The sequence below is a fragment of the Phascolarctos cinereus genome, unplaced genomic scaffold, assembly GCF_003287225.1.
Source record: "Phascolarctos cinereus isolate Bilbo 61053 unplaced genomic scaffold, phaCin_HiC Scaffold_726;HRSCAF=1367, whole genome shotgun sequence".
In the NCBI taxonomy this organism is placed as follows: Eukaryota; Metazoa; Chordata; class Mammalia; order Diprotodontia; family Phascolarctidae; genus Phascolarctos; species Phascolarctos cinereus.
Genome location: NW_027556098.1, coordinates 347,563,843 through 347,588,454, shown reverse-complemented (window position 1 = coordinate 347,588,454; position 24,612 = coordinate 347,563,843). Strand labels below are relative to the sequence as shown.

General features: G+C 46.0%; 1 protein-coding gene across 3 annotated transcripts in view; it reads right to left on the bottom strand.

Annotated features, from left to right (window-relative positions):
* CLPB (ClpB family mitochondrial disaggregase) overlaps positions 1 to 24,612 on the bottom strand; it is a 188,021-nt gene that overhangs the window by 26,832 nt on the left and 136,577 nt on the right. For all 3 annotated transcript variants that reach the window (XM_020967678.2, XM_020967679.2, XM_078156987.1), the window contains one exon: positions 15,828 to 15,942. In XM_020967678.2, the coding sequence (XP_020823337.1) occupies positions 15,828 to 15,942 (115 nt within the window). The remainder of the gene's footprint in view (positions 1 to 15,827; positions 15,943 to 24,612) is intronic.

Sequence of the window (24,612 nt, the reverse complement as noted above, 5' to 3'; positions counted from 1 at the left end):
TTTTATTTGAAATCCTATGAATTTTACAGTATTTTATTTTTGGGGGGCTAAGCAATGGGGTTAAGTGACTTGCCTAGGGTCACACAGCTAGTAAGTATTAAGTGTCTGAGGCTGGATTTGAACTCAGGTTCTCCTGACTCCCAGGCCAGAACTCTGTTCACTGCGCCACCGAGCTGCCCCAATTTTATTGTATTTTAACATTCTCAGAAGGGGTTTATAAGATTCCTGAAAATGTCAAAGGGGTTCATGATATAAAAAAAGGTTAACAACAACTGATCTGTTCTAACTCCCTTGTTTTACAATGAGGAAATGAAAACTCTGAGTGATGGGCTTAGCGCAAGCTCATACTGTGGACATGTGGCAGATCAATTAGAATCTTGATTTTTTTTACCCTAAACTACACTAAACATCTAGCCTACACTTGAATACTCGAGAAAGGGCATTACATACTATTTTATTTGATTCTCCAGAGATGGGGAACTCAGTACCTCATGAAGTAGTAAATTCTGCTTTGGAATAGCTCCAATGATTAGGAAATTTTTCCTTATATTGAGTTGAAATGTGCTTCTCTGTTACTTTTTCTTCCGGCCCTAGTTGTGTCCTCTGGGGCCAAGCAGCATAAGACCAGGCTCTCTCCCACACAGGAAACCCTGAGCCACTGCCTCCAGGTCCTACAACTTATCCTCATAGGGTAAAGTCTCCAGTCCTTTCACCATTCTGGCCTGTCTTCTCCTCTTGATCTGCTCTGAGGATCAGTAGAAGAAAATGAGGACGTTTAGGCTAGAGAAGACTTAGGGGAGCTGTGATAATGGTCTTCATGCATCTGAAAGGCTGCCATGCCACAGAGATTAGCCTGGCTCTTCTTGGCCCAAAGAATATACTGAGGAGCAATGAGCATAAGTGGCAGAGAGGTTAAGTAAGAGTTGTTCATCTAAGGAGAAATGTTCACAGAATCAGAGCTATCCAAAGGTGGAGTGGGTTGTCTCAGAGGGTTCCACCTTACTCCAAGCAAATCCTGAAAGTCAGCCATGCTGCAGAAAATGTCCTTTCTAAAATCTGTGACCTGGAAGTGAAGATCGTATTCTAGATGTACCTTTCTAATCCCGGAGGACAGAATGCATGTCCCCCTCTGCTTCTTCTACAGGACAATGTTCCCAGGAGATGATTTCCAATCCCCTCCCTGTTCTGATCACCCTCCCTCAGATACCTCGACATTATGACAGGAGGCACAAACATGGCCAAACATTCACCAGTGAAAAGGGAGCCTGGGGGTGGGCTGGGGCCAAGGAATGATGCTCACTGGGTTTGGACTGCAGCAAACCATACAATTATCAGGTCTGTACTGCGCACCTCCAACATCCCAGGCCTAGCTTGGAGGATAAGAAAATCCAGAGATACAAGATTCCTGTGTGGGAAATAACTAGAGGAAATGATGGGCAGGGAATAATCAATGTACATTTGGGGTAAAAAAATCAATGTCATTCACAGGGTAGAGAACTGTGTTTTCATCTTTGTTTTCAATCACTCAACAAACAGCTATTAAGTACTTATTATATGCAGTCTTTTAGTGCCTACCATGGCTGCTTGTTTGAATTTTGCCTCAGATGCTTAGTAGCTATTACTTAACCTCTGTGTGCCTCAGTTTCCTCAGCTATAAAATAGGAATAATAATAGCCCCTATCTCCTAGGATTATTAAGAAGTTCAAATGAGACTTAACAAATGCTTGTTTCTTTTTTTCCTTTTTACAGCTATTAAATATGTGAAAGTGATCTCTCAATACTTTAAGGACCTACAGCTCAATTTCTGTGGGCGCCCCCTCCACTTATACAGACTATGCTTCTGTGCCCTGACCACTGCTCGCCTATTTTGGTAGATGGTTTAGAGACTGCTGTAGTCTAAACAATTGTCTGATGGCCTATACTCTAGTCCACAGGTGGGGAACCTGTGGCCTTGGGGCCACATATGGCCTTCTAGGTCCTCAAGTGTGGCCCTTTGACTGAATCCAAACTTCACAGAACAAATCCCTTTAATAAAAGGATCTTTTCTGTAAAACTTGGGCTCAGTCAAAAGGCTGTCCCCAAGGACCTAGAAGGCCACAAGTGGCCTTGAGGCTGCAGGTTCCCCACCCCTGCTCTAGGCTCTGCCCACTGAGCTGGGCTGATCCTTAGGTGAATGTCAGCTGGCACAGAGTGCGGTGAACCCAGAGCCCAGCTCAGTGACTTACTAGCTTTGGGACCTTGGATGAGGCCTCAGGCTCCTCATCTGTGACATGAGGGGGTCAGACTAGATAATCTCTAAGGTCCCTGCCAGCCTCAGATTGCCAGGATGTGGCTCTTTCAGAGAAAATAGGCCTGTGTGGCTGTGTCAAGAACACTACAGAGGCTGGGGGATCCCACTCTGCGGGGGCCAGTGTTCTTCCTACTGCTGTGCCTCCGAAGGAGCTTTTCAAAGTTCCTTACAGAACCCACTAAGCAGTCAATGCCCCTGAATCAGGGAGTCTGGTTTGATTGGGGGCCTGTGTGAAACTGGTGAAATGTCAACCTTTCAGCAATTACAACTGGGGTACTTCTAATGAGGTCTGAGGAGAAAAATAGCTGGGTAGATAGAGGCTGACAGAATGAAAAACAGGAGGAGAGAGGGATTGGGAGATGGGAAGGGGTTCTGCATGGTCTAGTAACTGGGAAGAAGGTTAGCTGGCCTGCATGTGACATGACTTCCTTGGGAGATAAGCCCTCTCAAACCTAAGACCAAAGCCTTAGGGAGACTTAGGAGCTCTGGCTATGGGGCAGAGGAAATACATGTCATGTTTTATAGCAGATAATGATGTCACCTCTGTGACCCATTTTTATATCATCAATCACAGAATCTAAGAGCTGAAAGGGACGATGAGGGTGGCATTTAGTCTATCTCTTGACAAGCAGTAATCTAGCCTGTTTGAAGCCCTCCAGCAATGGGAACTCTAGTTATTCAGTCGTTTTTCAGTCACGTCTGACTCTTTATGACCCCACTGGATGGTTTTCCTGGCAAAGATATTGGAGCTGTTTGCCATTTCCTTCTCTAGCTCATTTTACAGATGAGGAAACTGAGGCAAAGAGGGTGAAGTGATTTGCCCAAGGTCACACAGCTAGTAAGTGTCTGAGGCCAGACTTGAACTCAGGAAGATGAGTCTTCCTGACTTCAGGCCTGGTACTCTATCCATTGTGCCACCTAGCTGCCCTTGGGGAACTCATTCCCTCAAGAAACTCACTGCACTTTGGGACAGCTGTCAGCAAGTCTTTCCTAACACCGAGTTGAAATCTCTTTCTTTGCAATTTCCAACCTATATTTCTAGTTCTGGCCTTTAGGAATAAGAAGGGAAGTCTGCTCCTCCTCCTCCTCCTCTTCCTCCTCATAAAAGTCCATTGAATACTTTAAGGCAGCACTCTTTCTTTCTTTTTTTTCCAAACCAGAGTGTCTTTCTCAATTTCATGATTTGACAAATACTTTCATTTGACTGGACCCAATTCTATAGTCCAGTCAAACTAACCTTGTTGCTGCTTCTTTTTTTTTCCAACTTGCATTTTTAAAAATAATTTATTTATTTTTAGTTTTCAATATCATTTCCATAAGATTTTATTAAAAATTTTTTTTCCCATAAGATTTTGAGTTTTAAATTTTCTCCGCCTCTCCTCCCTCACCCCAAGATGGCATGCAATCTGATATAGGCTCTACTTTTACATTCTTATTAAGCATATTTTCCCATTAGTCATGATGTAAATAAAGAACAATTAGAACTAATGGGAGGAACCACAAGAATGAAACAATAAAACAAAACAACAAAAGAAAGAGACAGCAAATAGTCTGCTTCGATCTGTATTCAGATTCCACGGTTCTTTCTCTGGATGTGGACAGCATTTTCCATCGTGAGTCTTTTGGAGTTGTCTTAGATCCTTGTATTGCTGAGAAGAGCTAAGTCCATTAAAGTCATTGCACAATGGTGCTGTTACTGTGTATAATGTTCTCTTGGTTCTGCTCATTTCACTCAGCATCAGTCCACATAAGTCTTTCCAAGTTTTTCTGAAGTCAGCCTGCTCATCATTTCTTATAGCATAATAGTATTCCATTACATTCATATACCGCAGCTTGTTCAGCCACTCCCCAATTTTGGCAACTCCTCAATTTTCAATTCTTTGCCACCACAGAAAAAGCTGCTATAAATATTTTTGTACATGTGGGTCCTTTTCCCATTTTTATGATTTCTTTGGGATACAGACCTAGAAGTGCTATTGCTGGGTCAAAGGGTATGCACAATTTTATAGCCCTTTAGGCGTAGTTCCAAATTGCTCTCCAGATGGTTGGATCTTCACAACTCCACCAACAATGCATTGGTGTTCCAATTTTCTCACATCTCCAACATTTATCATTGTCCTGTTTTGTCATGTTAGCCTATCTGATAGGTATGATGTGTTACCTTAGAATCATTTTGATTTGCATTTCTCTAATCAGTGGTAATTTAGAACATTTTTTCATATGACCATAGATAGCTTCCTTTGATCATTTGTCAACTGGGGAATGACTTGCATTCTTATAAATGTGACTCAGTTCTCTATATATTTTAGAAATGAGGCCTTTATCAGAGACACTGGTTGTAAAAATTCCCAGTTTTCTGCTTCCCTCCTAATCTTGGATGCATTTGCTTTGTTTGTGCAAAAACTTTTCAATTTAATGTAATCAAAATTGTCCATTTTATATTTCATAATATTCTCTATTTCTTGTTTGGTCATAAATTCTTCCCTTCTCCACAGATCTGAAAGGTAAACTATTTCTTGCTCTCCTAGTTAGCTTACATTATCTGTCTTTATATCTAAATCTTGTACCCATTTCGAAGGGCAGCTCTCTTTTGACTCTCCACTCCCACTCTTCTGTAGGAAGTTCCTTTAACTGATCCTTACATGAAAGGACTCCCCCCCTCCCCCAATCCTATTCCCCCTGCTCTGCAACTGCTCCAGCTTTTGCACTCAGGAGAGAGGCAGCTGAGGCCATTAGAAAGCGACTTAGACTTTTGTGCGCTGTGTTCCAAAGAATCTTGTCAGAGGGCACAAGCACTTCCTGGGCCCTCCTGCTTTGGGGAGTGCTGTTACTAGATGATCCCTGAGAGAAAGATTCCGTTCTGCCAGCCATTTGCTGTCTCAGATAGTCACTCAATAAATCCCTTGTATTCACAGGACATGGGCTTAGGCACTGTGGAAAAGATAACGTGCTGTCCCGTATAGTCTTGTTGGGGAGGATGAACTGGAAAAGGCAGGAGTAGACAGGCTGACCTCCTCTCCAAACAAGCCAAGCTTGTTTCTGCCTTCACTCATATTCTTTCCTTCCATCTCCTCTGCCTGCACTAACTGGGGCCAAGCTCAAATCTCATGCTGCCCAGGTTTTTCCCAACTTCTTTAGCCCAAGTGGATCTTTCTCCACTGGGCCTCTACAGATCTTAAGGGTCTGTATAAATTCTTTTGGTCCTGAATTATGGACATGTAATTTTTTTTAAGAATATTTAACCATTCAACTTTTGTGCCTTTTGTCTTTCCTACCAGGCTGTGTAAGCAGGGGTTAGCTAGCTTTGCTTCTTTTCTGGACTCCCTCACAGCAGTGCTAGGAAATGAGAATTCCTCATTAACTGACTGACTGCCAGAGGAGGAAGGAAAGATGGAAGCCAGGGCAGAAGAGCAGCGCAGGGGCATTATCCCTCACAAGGAAGTGAGGTTGGTGGTTAACACTGGGCCTCAGATGATTTTTTAAGTTAAGCAGGAGGCAAAAGAAGGACATAAAAAAATAGACTGCTTCTATTTGGGGTGGATGAAACAAAGGTAACAGAGAAGATAGAACTACTCAATTCTAATTTTCCTGGAGTTTTCTTTACCAAGGAGAATGATAGTCACATTAGGAAGGACAGGATAAAAATGGCTAAGAGGGATCTGAAAATGAAGATAAGATGGTGAGAGCATCATGGGCCCTCAACGAGTACAAGTCACTAGGTCCAGATCATTTCATCCCAGGGGAAGAACTGATTGGTAGGTATGCTGATCCACAATCACTGATCTCCAAAGAATTTAAGAGGAGGAGAAGAGGAGGGTTTTCAGGCTGGGAGTGGACAAACGTGGTCCAAGCTGTGAAATAAGAGAAGGGCTTGGGTACTTTGAATTATATAGCAGAAGTAAGCTTGACTTGGATTTCTGGCAGAATCCTAGACCTGATGATTAGAGAATTTGCTAGCATAAAGAGCTATCCTGAGCTCATCAAAAACAGGTCATGCCAGAATGGCCAGACTAACCTCATTTCTTCCTTTGACAGGGTTCACAGATTAGCAGATCGGAGGGATGCTAAGGACAACGCCCAAGTGAATATGGCATGTGACAGTCAGTATCCCTGATGGTATGCTTGTGGACAAGACGGGAGAATGTAGACAAAATGACAGTACAGAAAGCTGATTTTGGAATGAGAGGAACAACTGGACCCAAAGTCTAGTGATTAATGTCAACCAACCTGGAAGAAGTCTTTAGTGGAGTGCCCCCACGGATCTGCCTTTACACCAATCATGTTAAGCAATCTTTATCAGTGACTTTGAGGAAGACAGAGATGACATGCTTAATAAATATGAGTATGATATCAAACTGGAAGGGAGGGCTAATACACTGGGCTTCAAAACTAGAATTAAAAAATACTCTGACAGGCTGATATTATAAGATGGAATATAAGAAGGATAAATATACAGTCCTACGCTTGGGACAGTGGTTGCAGTTGCAAAATCAACTGTACCAATACTATGTTAAAAAGATCTTAGGATTTTTAGTTGATTACAAGCTCAATGAAGCAGTAGAGTGATGTCAGTGTGGTTTTAGAATACATTCCTTAACAGAGGGGCTAGGATAGGGAGGATAGTTTTGTTGCAAATCCCCCTGGGTCAGATCATATTTGGTGACTAAGTCCTATTCCAAGGACCACATATAAGAAGGGCCTTAACGAGTTGGGTTGAGGGCTACCAGGTTGGGAATGGGGCTGGCAACTATCTCTTTAGGAACTAGGAATATTGAACCTGGAGAGTAGGAAATTACATGGAAATTTCCCCCAGTAATTGAGTTGTTTGAAAATGAAATCGGTTGCTTTGGATAGTTAAATTACAGCTAGGATTAATGTTCTGAAGAGGGTTGGACTAGATGAACTCTGAGGTTCCTTTCAAAACTGCACGTGTTTGATACCAAGACAAATGGGAAGAGGGTTCAGCAGCTGAATTCTGAAGAGAAAGGCACAGGATGGACCCCCTGGACAGGGTCATTCCTGTTGATCTCTACACCTCAGATATGGGAAGGAAGAGGGTTCTTTCCTGTAGGCCTGCAATCCAGGTGCTGGCTTTGCCTAGCTCCAGGAAGGCTGAGGAGGTCTTGGCCCCAGGCTGCTTGGTTCTTGCCTTATTTTCTCTATCTGTAACACTGTAACAGTGTGCTTGCTTCTTCCAGAGGCCCCTCAGCTGGGGATTGCACTGATAAATTCACTGTATTACTTTGCACAAATCAATACCCCAGCACTTATCAGGGGTTGATGTGACCAAAATTGGTTTCAGCCAATTTGTGAGTGTAATAAATGTTCGTTTATCAAATCAATTCATTCAGCAGCGCTTTGCTGGCTGCCCATCTTCATGGCACCCACAGGGTTGCCATGGTTTAGACCCACCCATTCTGGTGCATTTCTAGACTTCCATGGAGGCCACAGGAGAGCCATAGAGCAGAAACTGAGTTATGCCTGAGATGCTGAGGTAGAGACTTAGCCCTTTAGTCATCCTATGCTGCCAATGAAGGCCCCACATGGAATCCATTTCCATGGCTCCTGAAGGGCCTAACCAATGGCTTCTAGAGGCAGAGCCTCAAAGCAGGGGAGTGGAAGATAGTTGTGACACATATCAAGGCTGATTTAAGGTAGGGAAGAGGAAGGAAGTTCTGGCTCAAAGACTCACCTGGGGCCCTGCCAGTTCTGGGGCTGCTAGGAACATTAGGGATCATCTAGTCACAATCTGTTCGTTTTACAGGTAGGAAAGGTGAAGCTCAGAAAGGAGAACTGATTTGCTAGGGATCACACAGATGAAGTGGGATGAGAACCAGGTCTTCTAACTCCAAGTCCAGTGATTTTTCCTCTAGGCCACGCTGCCCTAGAAGGGACCATTACTCACTTTCAGTAAGGCCTAGCATAGAACATGCAATATAAAAACAGGCTAGGAAATGCTGTTTCCTGTCCAAAACTCCCAATCCTGTAAGGTTTTTCTCCTTTAGGAAGCCTTCTTGAAGCTCCCCAACCACTCCCACTGAGCTCTAGAGCTCCCCCTTCTCCAGGCTCTAACAGCCCTCGGTCATCCTTGCTGACACCTGAATATGCAGCATTTGTTTGATTCTCTCATCGTATCCTAGGTATGAGTTCCATCTCTCCAATGAGGCTATGAAGGCTGAGGGCAGGGTCCAGATCAGCTCCTTCTCAGTCACCTTTGGATTATGCTGCCCAAGGCTAGGGCCTACATCTTCCTTCCATCTGTCCCTTCCAGATTGTGAACTATTGAGGGTGGGGCCTTGGTGGCCCCCTTCACAGGGTCCTATCCACAGGACATGATCTATATAAATTTGCTAATCTGACCTTGGTTGAGCCTCCTAAAGATTTTCTTGTATCCATCTGATTTTAAAACAGGGACAAGCCTATATTTCTTTTAGAGATCTGAGAATAATCCCAGTGGTCTCAGATTGTGGGGCAAGGAATATTTCTTGGCCCCCTCAGCCTCCTCTTCTGACCTTTATCTCACACCACCTACGTAATGCCTCCTTCCTATTCTTACTCCTAACAGCAAGCCTAGATTGTGGCAAAAGCTACCAAAAAGGGTTATATAATACCCTCTTCCATGGCCCTGGTATTCTTCCTAATCAGTTTTCAAACTTATTTGGCCAATAGTCATTTGGTGCTTGAAATATACTGATGGAAGGCTAGAATGATGGGCTGAATATGCTTGACTTGGCTAAATTTCATTTTATTAGAAACTTGGGTTCAGAAAACCAGCATAAATACAGGATGGAGAGGCATGGAATTAAGTCATTTGAAAAAGATCTGGAGATCTTATTGGACTGCAAGCCCCAATCTACAGTGTGACAAAAAAGCCAAAGAATTCACTTGATCCAGGGTACATTAATAGAGGTACAGTATACTGAGTTAGGAGGTGATGGGCCTACTTTCTCCTGCCCTGGTCAGGCCATATCTGGGACTTTTTGAAGAGCTGTAAAGCTGACAAAGGATTATACTCTGTCTGCTTAGTCCCAGAAGGCAGAATTAGGAGTAATGGGTGGAAGTCATAGAAAGGCTTGTTTAAGTTTGCCATAAATAACAATGCATTTTAAAGTTGTCCAGACATGGAATGGCTGCCTCTGGAAGTACTGGGTTCTCCTTCACTGGGGCTCATTAAGAAGACACTAGAGACAAAAACTTGTCAAAACCTGAGAGATGATGTGACTCTGGAACCTGTAACTGCTGGGGATGGCTCATGGGGTGAATCCATTGAGTTATGGAATACTTCAGGGATCTGGGATTCTGCTGGTGTGGGTCTTCCTTCTCTGTATTAGCAGATAAACTTCCAAAGTTGCTATGCCTGAAAAATTAATCATCCATGGGCAATCAGACTTAGAACTTCTACAGGGCTAGTTTTGGGACGAGACCTCTAAGCCATAAAATAGCCACAGGATAAGGAAGGGTCAGGGAAATTTTGGACCAAATAGAAGAAATTAAACCTATTTTCATAACAGAAGAGAAAAAAAAATTGGGAAACACTGAGATGTTGCTGCACCTGACAATGAAACTCTTCCTCTTCCATTGTTCTCTTGATGTCCCCCACCTCAGTACTGACAGGAGGCCTCCTCTTCTCTAAGTAGAAGGAAACTCTTGAGGCGAGGGATCTAAAATGAGGGGTCCACAGGGGACTCTTTTCATCTCTCTGTCTCTCTGCCTCGTGAGTCTTAGAAAAGAAGCCCATGACAGAGCACAGGCCTAGCACTCAGACTAGTGGGGTTGTGAGGGCAAGGTAAAGGCTAGGATTCCCTGGGCCCTGGTCTGGCTGGTCTCCACAAATTAAGGGTTCTAATGGGCACCTTCCCCACTAGTGTCAAAGCTTCCTGGCTTTCCTCATCCATCACAATTTGTAGGCAAGCAGGGAACCACTTCTGTTCACATGGAGAAGAGGGGGAAGGCCATGCCTCTGTCCCTGAGGACAGCTCCTTTTCTCTACAAATTTACTTCATTCTCTGGGTTAGATATCCTCAGCCTCACCCAACCTGCTGCCCCTCACAACTGTATCATGTGTCTCCCTGGACTAGGGATTGGTAGACCTGGTAGGCAGCTCAAGCTCTATCCCTGTTAAATAGATACTGAGAAAACTGGAGACCAGAATATACAAGAAATCTGTTGACACAACTGGGTTTTCTGACTCCAAGTCTGGTGACCTTTCCATTACATCCATTTATTTCTTGGTTGTGGGGGCCACCCAAATTAAGAGGATGAGAACACAGAGAAGTAGTAGCCAGAGACAGAAGAATTATGAGAACACAGTATTATACAACCTTTTCTCAGAGAACTGTTCTGAAGAAAGTGCTCTGGAAACCGTTACATGCTACATACATCACAGACATCATTATTCAACATTTTATCTGTGGAAGACTGAACTGGGCCCTGTAGATACAATACTAGATTCTAACACAGGCTTTCTCTCAAGAAGCTTATAATCTAACAGAAAAAGAATGAGTTCACAAGTAACTAGTTTAAGTGCAAAGCAGAGATACAGGAAAGTACTGTTATGAGAACTAGGAGGAAGGAGGTGGGGTGGGTTCAGTGAAAGCTTCTTAAGGTGGTGGCATCTGAATGGGGCCTTGAAGTGAGAGGGATTTCAATTTGTGAGTATAGGGGAAGCTCCCTCCAGCAGAGGTGATGTCAGGAGATAACAGAGGGCAAGAAGAGAATTAGTCCAATTAGGATGGAACCTAAGAGTATTCGATGGGAAACAATGTGAGACAAGGTATGGAGGATCCAGACTGTGGGAGGTGCTAAATAACAGTCTGAGAATTCACACTTTATTTAACAGGTACTAGGGAGTCTCTGAAGGTTTTTGAGAAGAGCATCACTTTGATCAGAGTAGTGCAATGGGAAGATGATTTAGCAGGGAGAAAGATGGTCTGGGGTGGGCACCCTGGAGGCAGGGAGACCAGTCAGGAGGCTATTACAATAATTTGGTCAACAGGTAATGAGGTCCTGAACTAGGGTAGTTGCATTGGGAATGCTGTGAAGGAGCACAACGTAGGAGAGGCCACAGAAGGAGAAAAAGCAAGATCGACCAACTGATCAGACATGGGATGAACAAAACTGAATTCATCATCTTTCCTCCACACCCTAAGCCTGCTCCTGGTCCTCTCCCTGATGTCTCTAGCTCCATTGCTGGCATCAGTGTTCTTCCAGAAACTCAGCCTCAGAACCTCCTCTTTGGCTCTCCTTCCTCCCCCACCCCACAATTATGGGGCAGCAAGACTCCACATTTGGTTGAGTCATACGTGATCACACAACTAGCAAGTCTCAGAAGTAGGATCTCAACTCAGGCACCCCCCGACTCCAAGTCCAGTGGTCTTTTTTCCATTACATGGGGCCACCTCATAAATTCTGGTGGACACATTCAAGCAAACAAGACAAGGAAGTGGTAGTAATAAAGAGACGGAACAATCATGAAGGTAAAATGTGACATGAGAGATGGGAGAAGAAAGGATTATGAAGAAAGAGGGGTGGGTCAACAGAGCCAAATGCTGCAGAGAAGTCAAGGAGGATCAGGTAAGTTATCAAGTTTAAATTAAATATATGCCAGGGCGCTGAAGGAACTAACTGGAAGATGTGACTGCTGAGTTACTCTGTGTGATCTTTGAAAGGTCACAGAAAATGGGAGAGAGTAAGGTTAAAAAAAAATGGCAGGGTGGAGTGGGGGAAGGGTGGAACCATCAAACTTTAGGCCAGTAAACCTGCCTGATTCTTGGGAAAATGCTAGAACATATTAAAGGTATAGTCTCAGAGCATTTATAAAAAGACATGGGAATCGCATAGGCCCTAGGGCCTTGGGAATAGGTCATGCCAGACTAACGGCTTTCCTTTTTTGACAAGCATAGATGAGAGGAATGCAGTAAATGCGATGTGCCTGGATGGCAGCAAACACTTGACAGGGTCTTTGGGAAGACAGTTTCCTTTTCTATAAGACAGAGCTCACTGTGGTAGACTCAGGTGAATAACTAGATCCAAAGCATGGTCAACAGGATGAGTCTCTGTCCTTAGTAGTGACCATCAGGAACCTTTCTATCTCTGGCCTGGGATATTTAATGATGTGGATGAAGATGACAGACTGGTCAAATGTGCAAACGGCCTAGAGCTGGGAGAGTCAGCCAGCACCTTGTCCCCCATACCTAGAGCTCAGCTAGAGTTATCATATTCAGGAAGGACTCACTTATCAGCCAGAAAATGGCCAGAGAAAGGCATGGGTAGGGAGATGAGAGAAGGGGCCGTGGAGGATAGAACAAAAGGTTTGTTGTCTTCACGTATCTGAAAGGCTGTCATGTGGAAGACGGATGAACCTGTTTTTGTCAGGACCAAGAGGTCAGAATGAGGAGCCCCGGGTGGAAGTTGCAAAGAGGTGGATGGAAGCTGGCTGTACGGAAAAGCTTCCTAACAAAGACAGCTCTTCCAAGAGTGGATGTGCTGCTTTAAAAGGTAGTGAGTTCCCACTGCTGGAGGTCTGCAAACAGGGACTGGTTGGCCACTTGTCAGAAATGTTGCAGGAGGTGGGAAGGGAAATAAAAATTACTAATGTGGATTCAGAAGTGTCATTATTATATGCAAAAAGCAGAGTATATTTAACCCCGGAATTTATCTTTCGGTGAGACACTTTGAAGAAGGCAGCAGTACCAGCCACGGTCCTGCTGACGGCTGTACGGCGCGGAGGGGTAGGTCAGCCAGCAAAAGCCAGGGGCACTCTTGAGGTCACTTATGGGATGGGACTCTCCAAAGCCTGCTTTTGCATACCTCTGAGACTTCGTCAGTCACTACTCTTAGCTTTAATGTGTCTCTTTAGGTTGGCTTTCTTCTTCAAGATTAAAAGCTAATAATACCTTTTATCCAATTGGCTCTTTATAAGGGGCTCTCATCTATTATCTCAATTGATCCTCACAACACCCTTGTGAGATAGGAACTATTAACTCCTTTTAAAAGATGGGGAAATTGAGGCCTAAAGAAGGTTACGTGAATTGATCGAGGGCACACACAGTCAGCAGCAGAGCGAGACTCTGAACTCGTGTCTGCTGGACTTGAGCTGAGAGCTCTTTCTTTGAGACTTGGCTGCTTCTGAGATTGAGGGCCCTGGGTGGGTGTGGGGGGAGCTGTTAGTCGGGATTCTGGATTCTCTCAGGGTACACACTCCTACCTTATGTAAAGAAGGAGATGACTAAAGAAAAAGGAGTCGGTGTCAAATGAGAAATGCAGGTCCGTTCCCCTGCCTCTTCACTGGTTTCCCAATGCCTCACTTATCTTGTTAGCTTGAGACACGGGGAAGGGGAGGAAGGTCAAAGGGGAGTGGGCAGATTGCTGGCTGAAGGACCTTGAGGGAGCCCAAGGGGAAACATTATGGTGGCAGGTATGTCCTGATCCGTGTGGACATAAAAGGCCGATAGGAGACGTTTTATTAAATCTGTGGTAGGATCATTTGTCTCTCCTTTCCAGGGGCCCCTCCCTCTTCCCCTTCTCCAACCAGAAGTAGCCTAGCAGAAAGGGAGCAAAGAACAAACTCTTTACTACTGGACAAATGTCCAGCATAATAAGAGGCTGGGCAGGCCCATCCTGTTGTGGTACAGACAGCTGGTGGGCATGCTGGCATCATGACATGTCACCTGCTACTTACTCCCCAGTGTCACTTGGAATCAGCTTCCCCTTCTCCTGGTCTGTTTCTATAAAAGGTCCCTGCAACGTCTGAATTCTATGACCTATGTGGTAACCAGCCCTGCTGGGGGCTCTCTCAAGAGGAGACAGTTGGGATGGTTTCTGCTTGGAAGGGGAGGGGCCCTGCCTGGTTTAGGGACAGCTTAAAACTCTAGGCTGCCTTCAACGAAAGCAGTGGCCAACCTCCTGACCTTGGGCTAACAGCACACTCTGGGTCAGGAGGCTCCAACAACTCCTTTAGTCTCTGGAAACAGGCTGGTCCCTTGGCCCCAGTGATTAGGGCTCTTGTTCCCTGATGAACCGGGGATAACAGAGGGTCAGGCTGGGGCGGCCTGCCTTCCTTTTTCAATTAAATCTTTAATTGCTTTCTGGAAGGTGACAAACTTTCCTCTGGAGGCCCCAGAGGGAAGGACACAATTTCGGCCTGATGGCCCCTTTTATCACCCAGGCTTGGCGGCTAGATTGGAAATTTGCAGCTCGATGTCTTGGGGCAGCCCAGTGTGTGAAGGCAGAGATCAGGGCTATGCTTAGGGAGCAGGAGTGGCCTTGTGGGTAAGGTGAGAAGAACCAGGAGGCTCCAACAGCACCATCTCAGGGCCCTTCTCTCTTTTGATCTAACAGAAATGCTATAATTCTCCCTCTCTCCTGTCTCCTTTCATAGCCCTGGGTTAGACCCCTAACACTAGGCACGTGGTCTCTTGAAGGACTCTGTGAACGTGCTCCTGTTATACCGAAGTGGAAGGAAAGTCAAGATGTCTTATAAACACCACAGTGTGCTCAATTTGGAGTCAGAAAACCTGGGTTCTAGTCTTAGCTCTGACACTTTATAGCTATGAGACTTTAGGTCAGTTACTTCACCTTAGCCTCAGTTTTCCCATATGTAAAATGGGAATAATATTACTCAAATTACCTCAGGAGAGGCAATGTGGCATAACAGACAGAACACTGGACTTTGGAACCCCAGTTCCAATATTTCTTAGCTATATGACCTTGGGCAGTCACATAACAATGATGACAAAGACAGCTGAGGCATAAATGCACTTTACATTCATTCTCTTTTGAACCTCAGAGAGATTAAATGTCTTTGGTCCCACAGCTGCCATGGGTGTGAGGCAGGATCTGAACCTTCCTTGACTTAGGTCTAACCTTCTATGATTTATAATCATTGCAGAAGGGACAGACACATGGAGGGGACTGGTTGGCTAGGGTGGCAGAGGGTGAATGTACAAACGGGGACCTGTGTGTGGAGGACTGAGTAAGCAGGTGCCATTGGTACTGGGGGTAGCCACGGGACTTCTGGTGCCTGCCCCCTATCTGAGAGATTCCAGATGGCAAAATGAGGTCCTGGAGAGAGCACCAGACCAGCAATCAGTGGGTTCTAGACCTATTTTGCAGATGATGAAACTACCACTGTGCAACCTTAGATAAATCTTTGGATTGGATAATTTATAAGGTTCATTCCAGCTCTAATGTTCTATGAAATAGGTTCACAGCATTTTTGTTCAGTCTAGACTTGGCAGGATACTCACAATGAATGGATTTGTACATGTAGTTATGCCTATCCTAGTATGTCTGTCCCATCTCTCAAGGACCTGGCCTGAATCTACTCTCTAAAGGTACCCATGGGCAGAAGGCCTAGTACTATTAGGCATTATCTGCTCTTTACATATTCTGAAAACAATTGCTCCTTTTTGCTGGCCAGCCTGATCCCTGGCCACCTCTCCACCCTCAGGAGGAAAGTAGCATGGTTCTATCCTTATCCCTACAACACCAGGAGTGTCAGGATGCAGGGCTGCCAGGGCTATGGTATGATGCTTACCTGCTCCCACTGTGGCAATGGCGCTCTCCTGGCCAATGATGTGCTCCTTTAGGCGCTGCTCGAGAGGGAAGCGGCGACGTTCCTCAGCCTCACGCTTTCGTTGCTTTTCCTGGTACTGGCAGAGAAAAGGACAGACAGCTTGGAATGTGGCAGTGTCTGCCACATCCTAGGTCATCCTACCCCAGCCCACAGTGCTCTCAGGGGACAGAGATCCTGCATTTTTCTTCCTTGGCCAAAACGAATGCCCAGCTCTGTGTCGACTCCAGAGCAGGAGCTCCATGATTTCATTTGAAGCAGAGAGGAAACTGGACTAGGAAGCTCAGCTGTCTGGGGCAGGGAGCTAAAGCACACGAAAGGCCTGGAATCCAGACTTCACCCCTGGGAAAACCACAAGGCAGTCACAGGCAGGGAATACTTGAGAGTGAGGACAGCCCTTCTCAACAGCAGACTCAGCCCAGAGCTGAACAGACTCTCTACTGCCACAATCCAATTCACTTTATTCCACACTGACCAGGACTCCAGCCCTGGCCTCAGCAGTACTATGGGGGAAACAGGAGCAGAGGAGGGCACGGCCATCTTCCTGGGGTGCTAGCAGTCTAGTTGTATGATGGGGAGGTGAGAATCACACATAGGAAATCATTAGAAAACAACACATTAATCTCACTGCTGGGCACAGACCCTAAGCAAGTCAAAGGCAAGAAGGTCCCATACTACTAAAATATTCACAGCAGTGCCACTGTGGTGGCGAGAATCTGGAAATGAAGCTAGTATCCATCAACTGGAGAAGAGTTTAACAAGTTCTGGTATATGAATATAGTGGAACATTACTGCAACATAAGAAACTATGAAAAAAAAGACTTCAGAGAAACATGGAGAGACTTGTATGAATTGACACTGAACAAAGAAAGGAAATTCAAAACAATACACACAGTTACATGGCACCAAAAGGTAGTAGAGCTCTGGGGAAATGGACTCGCTCCTCTGGAGTGGGGTGGGACTTTGGGTACAGACTGTTAGATATGCTGTCAGGCTCTCCTGCATCATGGATTTTGAGTAGTGAGGGAGGGACCTTACAGGTCTAACAGCCTTACTGTGCAAACTACTAGCACAAAGAATGAGTGGCAGAGCTGGCACTCCAAAGCCTGCACTCTTTGGCAGACTGAGCATGCTGCTCAGTTTGCCTTAATTGTTTTTTGCTCCAAAAGATGGTTCAAGGTGGGTGTGAGGTGTAGTATGCTGGGAAATTACTGTGCTGTAAAAAAGGTTCAATAAAACTTTAAAAAAAAAATGACCATGTGCTAAATGATGTGGCCCAACTTAAAGGAGACCCTGAGCGGTGGAATGCAGTGACCTCAGAGCCAAAGTGCAGAAGGTGGGCAGAAGAGGAAAGGGAGGAGCCTTTCCTCGGTGTCTCCATTTTATCTCTGTGTCCATTATTAGCACTGGAATGTGAACTCGTGGAACCAGGGACTCACAGACACTCAGAGCTGAGAGGGATCTCAGAGAGTAGCTAGTCTAACTTTCCACCCTGTCTGAACCTTCTCTAAGCCACCCCAGCAGATCATTCAGCCTCTGATTAGCCAACTGCAGTGACTGGGAGCTGGGCCTCTTGTGTTCTTCTGAGACTGAGTCCAAAGCTGCCTTTCCAAACAACACCTCTACTACTTTCTGAGGAGAGCTCCCCCTCCCCCCCAGCTCCTTTGTTGGATGTGCTGCTGAGGGTCCCTCCTGGCCACGGGGATCCTCTGGCTATCAAACCTAGGTCCTGTCAAAAAAGTGGTGGCTGCAGACTGCTTTTGCGAGCAGAGTGGATAAAAAATATTAGCCACTCTGGCAGTGTTTTCCTGAGATGGTAGTGACCCTGACAGAAGTTAAAAACAATAAATAGCAAACAATCCAATTTTGGCTGCTGCTATCAGTCTGTAACTGAAAGCTCCCATCAGTCCCCATGTTTCATATGGAGCAATAACTTGGCTGCCGATCCCAGTGGAACGATGCTTGCGGGATGGAATCCAGCGTGTCACTGGATGGCTCCCTCAGGCGTGGCATACATCACTGAGCTCTGACTCTGCCATCTATATATCTACAGCTTCCTCTAGTCACCCAGGCAGAGAAGAGGCCTTAGGTTTGTTGCCAGGTGAGGTGTTTTCCTCTGGGAAGAACACAGACTTTGCAGGCACAACTTAAGCCACTTCCCCCCGGACGTCATGCAACAAGCAAGAGGTCCCTTAGGGGACTGGGAAAGCCAAGAATCTCTGAGGTCACAGAAAATTAAAAGCTAGAAAGGACCTTAAATTTCATCCAGTCCAACTTCCTCCTTCTACAGGTGGGGAAACATACCCATGGAAGGGAAATGACTTGCTTGAGATCAGGTAGCAAAGCTAGGATTTGCACCCAGACCTTCTGATGGCCAGTCTAGGGCTCTCTGTAACATTCTCTGCTGTCCTTTCAGGTTCTCCATTATAAGGCTTAACCCAGATAAGGCATAACTTATATGGCATTAGACTGTAGACTGTGAAGAAACGGGCTTGTCTTCTTTCTCTCTTTGGCCACCCCTCACCCCCACTCCCCACCTGGAATATCCTTCTTCTTCATGCAGCTCTAGCATCACCTTCTGTATGACGCCTTTCCTGATCTCTCTGATGGCCACAGCCCCCTCTCTCAAAATTTTTCATATTTATTTATCTTTTAGACTTACATATATGTCTTTACTGTTAACAGTGTAAGATTCTTTCTAGGAGGTATTGTTTCTTTCCTTGTCTTTCTATTCCTAGGGCCTAGCACTGACTGGTAATTGTATTCTGAGTGCTGAATGGAGGGCCCTGTATACAGAAGGCATTTAATAACACCTGCTGAATTGTTGCGCTGAATTTGGCAGGAGGAAACTACTTTATGGGTTCAGGTTAATTCAATTCAAACCAGCACAACTGTTAAAACACTTACTACATACAAAGGACTATTAAGTACCCACTGTGTAGAGAAGGGGTGTGGTAGAGTGGATAACGAACTGTCCTTGGTTTTGGAATCAGGTGGACATGGGTTCAAGTCTTGCCTCTGACATAGGCAGGTTGTGTGTCTCTGGGCAAGTCCCCTCACCATCTTTTTTTTTTATTTTATTTTTTTATTTTCAGCTAGTAAGTGTAAAGCGTTGTGTCTGAGGCCAGATTTGAACTCAGGTCCTCCTGACTTCAGAGCCGGTGCTCTATCCACTGTGCCACCTAGCTGCCCCTTTCTTCACCTTCTAATAGCCCAGGCAACTCTCTAAAACTATAAGCTGCAAAATTAGGTATAGATCTACCCTGGCAGAGGAAATTTCACCATGGGAGCTCCATCCACTGACGAAATTACAGGCTGAGTTTAAGTTCTTGGTGGGCCTTCCAGAAGGTAGCTGGCAGCATAGGACCAGAGTTCAGGAAACAGATTAGGGCTGCATACGCAGATGTGATAACTGTATAGAGATATAACTTAATATGAGGAAGGGAGGGAAGCGAGGGGGGGGAGAAGGAGAGGGAGGGAGAGAGACACACAGAGAGAGAGAGAGAGAGAGAGAGAGAGAGAGAGAGAGAGAGAGAGAGAGAGAGAGAGAGAGAGAGAGAGATGAGGAGAAAAGGCCCCAAGAGAGCCTTGAAAAATATTCATGCTGAGAGAACCAGGAGAGTACAATGTCACTGAAGCCAAGAGGACAGTCTTCAGGAGGGGATGGTTCCTTGTGTCAAATGCTGAACTGAAGTCAAGAAGGATGAAGACTGAGAAAAAGACCACTGGATATGACATGACACTCATCTATTCCCACTGTTGCAATGGCACTCTTTAAAGCAGGTAAGATATTGCTGGAAAGAGATCTTAGAACCTCTCCAATGGATGGCAGTTAGAGGGAGCAAGATTGGACGCCCCTCCCAAAAAAACCAACTTCCTACAGTTAGAAGTCTCCAACAGTGGAATGGGTTGCATATTAGGTGGTGAACTTTCCGATGTTGCAAGTTCTCAAACAGGCTGCTTGACCTTGCTGGGGACAGGGTACAGGGAATTCCTGAGTAGAAAAAGTTTGGACTAGATGCCCTTTAAAATCCTTTCTAACTGAGCTTCAATGTTTTAAAGACAGTGGGGAAGAGGATGAGTCTTATTCACTTGGCCCAAGAGGACCACCTTACTGCTAATGGGTAGAAATCAGAGGGAGGAAGATTAACTCCACAGTGGACCATGACGCATTAGGAGTCAGTGAGTTTTGCATCCCTGAAGTATCCAAGCAGAGACTGGGAAACCCCTGTTGAAGACCGGTTGAACTTCTGAGAGTTTCGGGAACTCTGAAGACCTTTCCTGTGTGTGTTGAAGGAAAGGACAGAGCATCATGGTCTTTCTGTGTCTGCTGTTTGTCTCCTTCCAGGCTAGTTCATTCTTAGGAAGCTAGAAGAAGAGCAGACAGGCAGGATGCTCTGGCTGGCTCCTTACTGTTGGTCCTGAAATGGACTCCCCGTCTAGGTCTCCATCCCTCTTTCTGCAGGAAACAATGTGTACCTCTGGGATGTGGGCAGCAGCAGGGGAGTGCAGTGCTGGGCAAGGCCAAGCTGGATGCGCAGTTTAAGAAGTGCCGAAGAGGTTGCGAGTGGGAAAAGTGTAAGAAGCCCTGGTCTAGAGGAAGTAGACAGGATGAGCAGCATAAAGGTGGCCAAAGTGGAACAACCTAAGTCTCCAGGTCACCTAAGATAAGATAGCAGATCTTGAGAGTCTTAGCCCAGAAGAAACAGTGAGCACGAGACACTGATGTGGACCCTGACCCTGGGGGACGCTGCTGCTCTCTGCCTTCTTTTATATCTCTGCTAGGTGGAGGCAGACCGGGCTTCCCATCTGTGTGACGGACAGAGAATCCAAAAGACCAACTGGCTGCTGACTAGGCCTGGGGTAGAGGCATCCAGAGGCTGGATTAACTCTCTGCTTAGCCCTATGCCTTTGTCCTTTGGCGTGCATGGGCCTTATTCATCTCGAAATATCCCAGTTACTGGTCATTGATGTTTCACTTCCTCAAGTTCTAATCAAACTCCGAGTGGACTGACTGTGTCTTATAATCTGTAAACAGCTAAATGATCTTATGCAAGTATAAACTGAGTGCCTGTCAGCTTAGGGGGGAGAGAAAAGGGTCCTGTCTTCAAGCAACTTGCAGTCTAGTCCAGAAGAGAAGACATTTGTGAGGCAGGGAATAGGAAGGTCCTGGAGGATGTTGACTGTCATAGGCTGGGTAGGAGGGAATAAGTCTGGGCTTGGCTGGGGACCATGAGGATGGAGATGCACAAGATAGTCCAATGTCCTAGAAAGTACACTAGCGTGGCTTCTGGCTATCTATGTCTGAGTCCTGGCACTGTTCTGTACCACCTTAACCTCTCTTGGCCACAGTTTCCTCTTCTGTCTCTGGCACTAAGAATATTGGCTCTAACTGCTCCTCTGTAGAATAAGGGGGTTGGACTATGGGTCTCTCCTAGGTTAAAATCTTTTGATTCTATGAGTGGCATGGTCTTGGGACCAAATGCAGTACACTGGGACAAAGGCAATTGGGTCCTGAGGCAATCCACTGGAGGAGGGGGCTGAGAATGGGCTTGTGCCAGAGGAGGCATGGGACGCCTGGTTGGCAGGCACTGGGGGTGTGGCGCCTAGAAGAACATGAGCAAGTGAGGCCATCTTCTTAATAAAAGACACATGCAATTAGTTTCTACAGTCCTCACCTACAGACGGCAGCCACTGGCTCCCAGCAGCTAATCTGGGCTGGGTAATCACGTTCACTGGCTCTCATCATCCTTGATTTGACATGGCACCCCTCCTGGCTGTGACGACATTTACAGGAAAGTGTTCTGGGCCCCGGGCTGAGGCCTGGCTCCAAGCTGGCCAGCACGGTGGGGCTGCTTACATGAGAGCCAAGAAGAAGGGCTAAGCCACCCCTGTATCTTGTCTGGCTCCATTTCTCCAGGAAGGGGGAATGCGAGGAGGCTAAGCAGGAGAAAGCATGTGTGGGTGGGGAAGGATGGGGCAGAAGCAGCAAAGGTGAATGACAGGTGGATTTGTCTGTGGAGGATCACTCTGTGTGGTCAGAGAGAGGAAGGGTAAGGGCACAGGACAAGAAGGTTGACAAGCAAGAGGTCCACCAGCAAGCTTTGTTCTGAAAGGAGCATGTGTTTGGTGGTGGTGGTGCTGGGGGGGAGGGTAGGGAGGAACAGGCACAAAGATCTTTAAGATATGCTGCCATACCTGAAGAGTTGTACTGACAAGCTGGAATGTTTTCAGAAGATGGTGAGTGGTTAAAAGAATGGGAGATGGTTAGACTACAGAGAAGAGAAGGCTCAGAAGCAAACAGCTACTGTTTTCCTCCACTGGCTGTCATGCTAACCTGGCATGACACAGAAGGATCATGGGAACTGGGCCTCACTTAGCTTTTTAGGTCAGTACAAAGAGTGAATAGGAATTTGGGATTGCCTTAGATCCCACAGAAAGTCACCTAGCACAGGGCTGGTTTTAGAACCCAGTTTTATAAATGGCTGAGCACACAGTGGGGGTTGTGGAAATAAATTCCCAATGGAGGGGGAAATTGGTTGAAGCCTGGAGATGCCTGCATTTCCCCATGGCCATTTCCACATTTTCCCAGCACTTATCCAGTCTCAGGATCAGAATCTATCTGGAAGGGACCTGAGAGGTCATTTACCCCCATCCATACCTGGATAGAAATCCATATCCCTGACAAGTGGCCACCTGAGTCCTACCTGAGCCTGCAGCGGCAGGAAACCACTCTCGTGAGACAGGTGATCCCACTTTTGGATGACTCCCATTATTGGAAGAAGTTTTTTCTTCTATCTAGCTAACCTCTCATGTGTCACCAACTTACAGCCCTCACTCCCAGATCTGGCCTTCCCTCCTCCAGGTTCTAGCTCCCCCGTGTCTTCAGTGGATTCCCCCAAGAGTGGTCTGCAGGCAGACAGCTGATCATGATTACTTGTTGGCTCTGTTGCAGACAAGATCCTTGTTCAGGGAGAAGTAGGACCAGCTGGTCTCTGAGGTACCTGACAGCCCTGACAATCTGTGATTCTGCACTTCTCCAGCCATAACATGTCCCTGGCGTTCATCCTGGCTCTGCGTCCGGTTCTGGCTCTTTAGGCTTCTGGTCTGGTGCTAGCCCTCGCCTTCCCAACAGTTCTCTCTACCTCAACTCTCCTCACCCATGCCAGGCTCATTCCCACCTTTCGTTTATTTGAAAATTTTTCATTCCCACTATGATTCATGTCATTCCCTGGCCCAGAAAGCCTTCTCCCCTCCTCCTCTTTCCCTATCCAAATCTACTACGTCCTAAAAGCCCTCCTCCAGTCCTACCTCCTCCAGGAAGCCTTCTCCAAAAATCCGTTCCACCCTGATTGTTTTCTTCTCTGAGCTCATACAATCCTTAGAGGTGGAGACATATAGGTTAGTAACTGACCATATGCAATCTCATATTGTGCTCAATGATCCATGTTACGAGTCTTCTCTCCTTAACCAGACTGAGCTCCAAGAGGTCTGGGCTCATGTCTCCTCTTTTCCCCAAAGAGCCCAACACTGTGGAAGACACAGAGTACATTTGTTCATTTGTCCATTTGTCCATCCTTCCATCCATCCATCCATCCATCCATCCAACAAGCCATGTGAAGTGCCTTGCGCTAGGTGCTGGGGACAAAAGGACAAAAGCCAAACAGTCCTTACTCTCAAGAGCTTAAATTATAGTAGATGCTCAACCATATGGGCAATGAATGACTAAAGTAGCTCTATACTTCAGTAGCTCTTGGCATGTGGCTGGGCACATAGGAGGCACTGGCTGAATGATGAGCTCCAGGCTCTGAACTGGGGGCCTGAGGAGACAGAGGGGTAGGACAGACCCCTTGCTATTTGCCATTCTCAAGATACAAAGACAGCTTGCCAGTCAAGCTGGAGAAACAGTGGCTTGGAATTCCCATTCTATGTGGCTCCACTATGCCTTCCAGCCAATCCCTCGGGAAAGACCCTGTTTCTGGGGGGGCAGTAAAAAAGAGGCCTGGTAAGGGTCTTGCACATGGCAGCGATGCCCAGGTGATAAGTGGTTTCTCTCTGGCTCTTTCTCTGGCAGTTCCCTTTGTACATGTCTCATCACCTTGCTGCCAAGCTGACAGCACTTCAAGGGAGGACCTGTACTTCCTCTTCTTGTATCTTCCATAGCAGAGCCCCAACACAGGACCAGGAAAAGAGAGGAAACTAGTGCCAAGTGAGGCAGTAGGAAGAGAAGAATGGCCTTGGTCCAAATGGATGGACAAGGTCAAATATATGACAGCACCTGTGATTCATTAGAGAGAGCACTGAAATTGGAGTATGGCAGCTTAGGTGTGAGTGCTGACTATCCTGGGTTACCTCTCTAAGCTTTAGTTTCTTTTGCTATAAAATGGGGATAATCACAGATGCCTTTCAAAAGATTCAGAGCTGTAAAGCAAGAACCTTAGAGAGGATCAACTTTAACTCTTTTTATGTCTCCTCTTTTTCCCAAAGAGCCCAACATTGGGGGAGACACAGAATATATTTGTTCATTTGTCCATCTGTCCATCCATCCATCCATCCATCCGTCCGTCCATCCATCCATCCATCCATCCATCCAACAAGCATTAAGCCTCTACTATGTGCAATGCACTGTGCTAGGTGATGGGGATAAAAGCCATTTTAAATTTATGAAAACTGAGGCCAAGAGATAGAGAGGAAGAGACTTGTCCAAGGTCCCACATGCAGTGGTGCAGGGATGTGAATTCATCTCCTG